Below are 6,088 nucleotides of genomic sequence, written 5' to 3' on the forward strand. Positions count from 1 at the left end.
CAGAGAGAGGTAGGACGGCAGCCCTGCCTTCCCCCGGCACAGGCTGCTAGCCTAGCTGAGGAAACCTTTCCTCTATTGCTCTCTTCCCCACTGACCTCTTCCCTGGCCAACTGTAACAGGGGGGTGGGCAGGTGGCTGCTAGACCCCATCAGTACTCTGACCCATCATCTCAGCGCTGGAGACTCCCCACTGCAAGGCTGCCACCAGGAACTGCCCTGTCCCAAAGAAGCAGCTCAGAAACTGGGATGTTCAGCCTGAGAAAATGGGCCTGACACAAGGAAACAAGGTCCAGAATCCTGTGTGGCTGGGAATAGCCTGCGGACACACAAGGGGCAGCTCAACCAACAGTGTCATCTGTCCCTAAGGGCGGTGCAAATACAGAAGGCGAGGACAGCTTTCATGGCTAGTGGGCTTGCAGCCAGCAAGGTATGCAGCAGAGCCTGGAGACTGCAACAGGGATGCCACAGGGGAGTCGCAGTTGGACGGGTGGCCCGAAGACCCACAGACCGTAGTCCTTCGGCCTGTCCTCCCAAGGGTCTCTGCTTGCCCACACTGAGTGTGTCGGGAGCCAGGCTCAACCTTCCTTGGCCCGTCTCAGTGAAACAAGCGCTGAGCGTGCCCTGCAGAGAGGGGAATGGGGAACCCCTGTAGCGTCCCAGAGCTGGGGCTGCAGCCTGACCCCACTCCCTTTCCCTGCAGCTCTGAGTCCTTGCCCTAAGGGAAAACACACGGAGAACCTATAGCGTAGTTCTTTTTATTTGCAGTCCTTCTCACTTCACCCCACGGAAAAGACACTCAAGAGCTCGGCAGAGGGGCTGCCCAGTGTGGGGGGAGAAGACCAGGAACAGCAAACAGGCCAAAGCGCCCATCCCAGTCCTCAGGGTTAGCTGCTGTCACGGCAGGAAGGAGGGAGAGGAGAGAGCCCCCATCTGCCAGTCTAGCTGGGGGAACGAACACAGAGCAGAGGCCCTGGGTATGAGGTGTCAGGGTCAACCAAGCAGCCAGGGCCAGGGAGAGAAGGGGCCCTCAGGCCTGGTGAGGCCTTGGGGACCAACCCTGGTCTGCCCCAGGATGCCGCCCTGTAGGTCTCCTCTGTACTCCTCAAACACGACCCACGCCATCACCGCGGCCGCAGGAACAGGAGATGCGCATCCATGACGTTGGTGCCAGTCAGACCCATGCGCAGCAGGTGCGCCCCGCTGCGGAAGCAGCGGAAGAAGGTATGTGAGTCATTGCGGGACAGGAAGCTGGCCACGTCCAGGCCCTCAGCGGCAGCCTGGCTGGCAAGCTCAGGCATGACCCAGGCCCCGGCTGCCTCTGTGGGCCCATCCTGCCCATCGGTGCCACCACTCAAAAACAGCACATCTACAGGCCCTGGCGGCCATCGTCCCAGCTCTGCTCCAACACGCAGAGCCAGTTCCTGGTTCCGGCCACCCTTTCCTGAGCCCTGCAATTGTACGGTGGGCTCGCCACCAGCCAGCAGGCAGACGGGGCCCCTAGCCCCCACCACGGCCTCCAGAGCCTCCTTGAGCTGCAGGTCTGGGAGCTGAAGCTCAGCTGCCACTTCCTGGAGTCGCTCCTCTTCCTCCAGGGAGGCTCCAGTCCCAGGCGGGGTGAGGTGGGCTCCAGCCACTTGGGCGAGCAACCCGTAGAACCGGGCCACGCTCTTCACATCGCCCTGTATAGCTGCGCTCAGCACCACGGCCCGGTATCCCAGCGCCTCAGCCTGCCGCTGGGCCTCAGCCAGTGCCAGCACGTTGGAGCCAATGATCACGTTGAGCACGTGACCACAGGTGTGCGGCCTGTGAGGGTCAGAGTCAGCCCGAGCCAGCACAGTCTTCACGGAACGCGGCAGGGCGGCGCGAAGGCCATAGCGATTGAGGATGTGTAGGCAATCTTGCACGTTATGGACACTGGCCACGGTGGGGCCGCTGGCGATCACCTCCACTGGGTCCCCCACCACGTCTGACAGAATCAGGCTCACCACCTGGGGAGGGGTCGCAGAGGCAAGGCTCAGTCCCTCCAGTTCCTCAGCCCAGAGCCATTGATCAAACTGCCATCCATCCCCTGCCATGCATCCACACAGGATCAGACTGCCCGGTGCATTTTCTCACCCTTTTCTAACCCCTCTCCAAGGGATTTGCAGAACATGTGGCCATTTGGACACCCCACCCCCATCCTCTCTGAGGCCCCGCCCAGCCAGCCCTGTGGACTCCCGCACTGGGCCCCTGCCAATCTGTATGCCGTTAGAGGCTTTCGTCTCCCTGGCACATGTGGGTCTGGCTCCACCAGCCCAGGGCTGCTTAGGGTAGCAGGGACCCACACACCTGGGCAGGGTAGGCGGCCTGAGCCAGCCCCCCACCCTTGAGCTGGGACAGGGCCTTCCGGATGGTGTTCAGCTCCTGGATGTTGGCTCCGCGGGCCGCCAGCAGCTTGGTGAGTGTCTGCTTTTCTTCCAGTGTCACGGGTGGAATAGGGGCGGGCAGCAAGGCTGAGCCCCCACCTGCAGAGACAGTGAAGAAGTTGGGCAGAGGGGATAAGACTGAAAGGAACCTCTCCACTTAAGAAAGCAGGCACGTAGTACCCACATTAGGGAAGGGGGTGCTGGAAAGGTGAGGTTAGGGTGCCCCCGTGTGGACATACAGTGAACGTGTATATAGTCACCACACCCTGAGGCTGTGCCCTGCCTTGGAGTAGCCCAGATTCCAGCAGGCACTGGAAGAACTATTCCTTAAGAGCTTGGAATAGGGGGTAGACCAGGAGGAGACAGCAAGACCAAGGACGGGCTCCATGGGAGCTAGAGAGGCCTGGGTTCTAGCCCCAGATCACATGGGCACAGACAGCAACAACAGCAGGGACATTTAATTCCTGAGACACCCTGAGTTACAAGCTCCCTAGGCGCCCTCCCATAGTCACCAAACAAGGTCAGTCAGGGAAGGGCCCCACAGCTCTGAGGAGGCCAGATAACCTGCCCAGGGCAACCCAGAGGTGAGCCATCCAGGCTCCTTACTGCCTCCCTTGCTCGGTGACCCTGGGGACTCAGATCATCTCTCACAGACCTGATATTTGGAACCACCACCACTGCCCCCTAAACTGTCCTGAGCCAGTCTGGCACCCACACCTGAGATGAGTACAAGCAGCAGATCGTCAGCTGTGAGACCTTCGGCCAGCTGCCGGATGGCCAGTGCAGCCCGAAGTGCATCACGGTCTGGCAGGTTGTCCTCTGCACCCTCGAACACCTGGACACGGCTGTGTGGCTTCAGCAGCATCTCCCTGAAGAGAGAGACAGAACAGACAGCAAGAGATGGGGTGGGTTCCTTTCCTCCCACCTGATTTGTCAGCGGTACAGGTGACGAAGGCCACCCATCCCGGAGCCGGTCCAGACCCAGAAGAAAAGGGATGCTGGTGAGGGAGGGAGGCCTGAGCCAGCGTTGAGTTTGGGCCTAGCTTCCCCACCCAGGGGACAGTGGGCAGCAGCCCCCCCAAGGCTCCTTACTGCTTGCCAGCATGCTCCATGGCAGCACGAATCCCCTTGGGCACGCTGATCACACCCTGCACGAGATGCTGGCCCAGGAGCTCCTCGGCTGCCGCTGCCATGCCCAGCACGGCCTTGCCAAAGCCCACCAGGTAGAGGTTCTGCCGCAGCTGAAAGCTCCGGTCCCGCACCTTCAGCAGCCCGCTGCCGGGATCCAAGGACAGTGCCCGGTGCAGCATGGGGCCTGGAAGCACGGCACCCACAGTGCTCTGGAACAGCTGCTGCGCCTGCTCTGCCAGGGCCATGCCACTGGCCAGCCGGACCACTGGGCCCCCCGTGAAGAGCGGGCGCAAGGGGGCTCGGGCCATGCAGGGCAGACACTGCAAGACCGCAGCCATGCCCACTGCTCTCAGCACCACCTGGCATCCATGGCTGCCTAGGGGGAAGAAAGCACTAGTGAGCTGCTGCAAGCCCAGAGATGGACCCCCCACAGCCACCTGTCTGAAGGCTGGGGGCCGCTGGACCCCACCAGCGACTGCTGCAGTGGCCCAGCTGCCAGTCCAAGACTTTCTGAGGCCCTCAGCTGCCTGATCTCACTCCAGTTCTCAGAGCCCAAGCCTGCCACCTACCATGTCCTCCTCTTCTGCAGGCTATCCTCGGGCCCTCTGGATGCTCGGCCCCTGGGTCCAAAGGTCCTGTTAGCTGAGCCCTCCCCCTAGGCCACCCACTTTGGCCAAGGGTTAATTATTCACAGAGGGAGCAATTCCTATCAGTGGGCTCCTGCCCCACCCCTTTCCCACCCCCTGCACTTCTGAGGTTCATCCAGGGGCAACACCCCTTTCTGGCACTCCCTCCTTGCCTCTTTACCTCTTCTGTTCCCAAGAGGCTGCTGGCTGTCCCACCAACCGACCCCGAGCCTGATGACCTGCAGCCCGCTCTGTGTCATTAGCTCGTGGATCTAGGCTCGGGAGCCTGGGAAGGCTAGGTCTGTGTGGGGAGGCTGCAGGCTCACAGGAGCACTGACAGGCAGGCTCAGAGCACATCCTCAGGACACACCACCTGAGGAATCCCAGCACTCAAGCCCAGTCCAGCAAAAGTTTCAGGTTCAAATGAGAAGTAGCAGCAAAGACTGGCTCATGCTGGAAACTTAGGGAAGTCCCTAGACACCACACTGACGCCATGTATTGTGGGGCCCAAGCTGCAGGACAGAAAAGGGCACCCTTCCACCTACTTGGCTGGCCAGACCCAGCCCTGCCAAGAACATGCCTTTCCCTCTGACATAACAAGTCTTGGGTCACACCACCCACAGGAGTGAGAGCCGAGTGTCTAGAGCAGGAGGCCAGACTCCCACAGCTGAGGCCAAATAGTCATTTTCCCCACTGGGCAAGGTAAAGGCTCAAGAAGCCTTGGGGTGAAGGTCAGGAGGCTGTAAAGGAGTTCAGGGACAAGGAAGCCCCAAAGAGATCACCTCTAAAAAAGGCATCTACTTTAACAATGCCCACCATAAATGCTGCCGGCTGATTGCAGCAGCAAGCATGGATAGAGCAGGGGAAGGAGTCTGGGAATCAGGCTCCAGCTCCACCACAGAGACAGCTCCTTTTCTTCCACTGGGCCTCAAGTGCAAAATGAGAGGTGGGATGAAAGTAAGACTAATGCTCTCCCCTTGACATCCTTGGCCTCTCTGAAGCTGCCCACTATTAACATAGAAAGCCTGAACCCCAAACACTTCATCCCACACTCAAAAAAACTAACAATGTGGAGCCCTCAGCCACTTAGCCAGCATGGTTCTCAGCTTTCCCATAAGACCAATGCTGCCCGACTCCAGCCCTGAAAGGGAACAGAGGGCACTGCCATGGGGACTTGGAAAATGGGCTCAGCTTTTGCCAGGAAGCCCCTGGGACTGGCCCACTGGGCTAGAAACCAAAAGCGACTTAGAATCTAGCAACACCTTGAGAGCCTGGGTGAACTTTGTACCTGTTTCCCAGACAGGCACAAGCCTAGAGGATCCTAGCCTTGCCAAGGTATACCGGGGCCCAGGGAGGTTGGCAGATGAGAATGGGGGGAGTCTTCAAGGCTAAGGTTGCCAGTTAAAATACAGGACGTCCAGTTAAATTTTAACTTCAGATAAACGAGTAATTTTTTAAAATATAAGTATGTTCCATACAATATTTGAGACATACCTACCCTAAATAATTACTTGTTGCTTACCTGAAATTCAAATTTAACTGGACGTCCTGTATTTTTATTTGCTAACCAGCCACTCTTTACCCAGGACACCCTCCTAAACTCCCAGGTGCTCCAGAACGAAACACGGAAACACCAAGAAGACCCTCCTTGACTCCGCCCCGCCACCAAGTGGGACTGGAGCCACTTCCGGCCTTCTCCTGCCTGCACATGCCCCGGAAGTAACGTCAGTCCTAAGCCTTTGCGAGGGAAGTGCCTGCCGCGTGATGTCCAGTGGTGACCCAAGAAATAAGTGCCCGCTGCCACCTGGACCCGCCACTGGCCCGCCCAAAGACTACTCCCGTGGGCCTTCGCGCCGAGGACTTACGGCTCCACGACTCCGTGCCGCGGCTTCCGGTGCCGGAGGCCGGAAGTACTCGCGGGTGGGCG

General features: G+C 59.3%; 1 protein-coding gene across 2 annotated transcripts; it reads right to left on the bottom strand.

The window, feature by feature from the left end:
• Positions 1–740: 740 nt before the first annotated feature.
• Positions 741–6,088, bottom strand: GLYCTK (glycerate kinase). 2 transcript variants are annotated; one of them, XM_045807281.2, is made up of 5 exons: positions 6,027–6,088; positions 3,497–3,911; positions 3,122–3,273; positions 2,328–2,503; positions 741–1,987 (listed from the first exon to the last, which is right to left on the bottom strand). In XM_045807281.2, the coding sequence occupies exons 2-5, from the start codon at positions 3,871–3,873 to the stop codon at positions 1,121–1,123; spliced, it is 1,572 nt and encodes a 523-aa protein (XP_045663237.2). In that variant the 5' UTR covers positions 3,874–3,911; positions 6,027–6,088; the 3' UTR covers positions 741–1,120. The 2 variants fall into 2 exon arrangements, with proteins under 2 accessions (XP_045663237.2, XP_045663236.2); XM_045807280.2 differs by lacking the exon at positions 6,027–6,088 and adding an exon at positions 4,105–4,206.

The sequence above is a fragment of the Ursus americanus genome, chromosome 14 (genome assembly GCF_024610735.1).
Source record: "Ursus americanus isolate L20-20 chromosome 14, mUrsAme1.1.p, whole genome shotgun sequence".
In the NCBI taxonomy this organism is placed as follows: Eukaryota; Metazoa; Chordata; class Mammalia; order Carnivora; family Ursidae; genus Ursus; species Ursus americanus.

Excerpts from the sequence above, each read along its gene's own strand:
- GLYCTK (XM_045807281.2), bottom strand. The coding sequence starts at position 3,873 with ATGGCTGCGGTCTTGCAGTGTCTGCCCTGCATGGCCCGAGCCCCCTTG. Across the intron at positions 3,274-3,496 it reads ATGGAGCATGCTGGCAAGCA|GGAGATGCTGCTGAAGCCAC; the intron begins GTAAGGAGCCTT and ends CTCTCTCTTCAG. Across the intron at positions 2,504-3,121 it reads GCTGCTTGTACTCATCTCAG|GTGGGGGCTCAGCCTTGCTG; the intron begins GTGTGGGTGCCA and ends CTGTCTCTGCAG.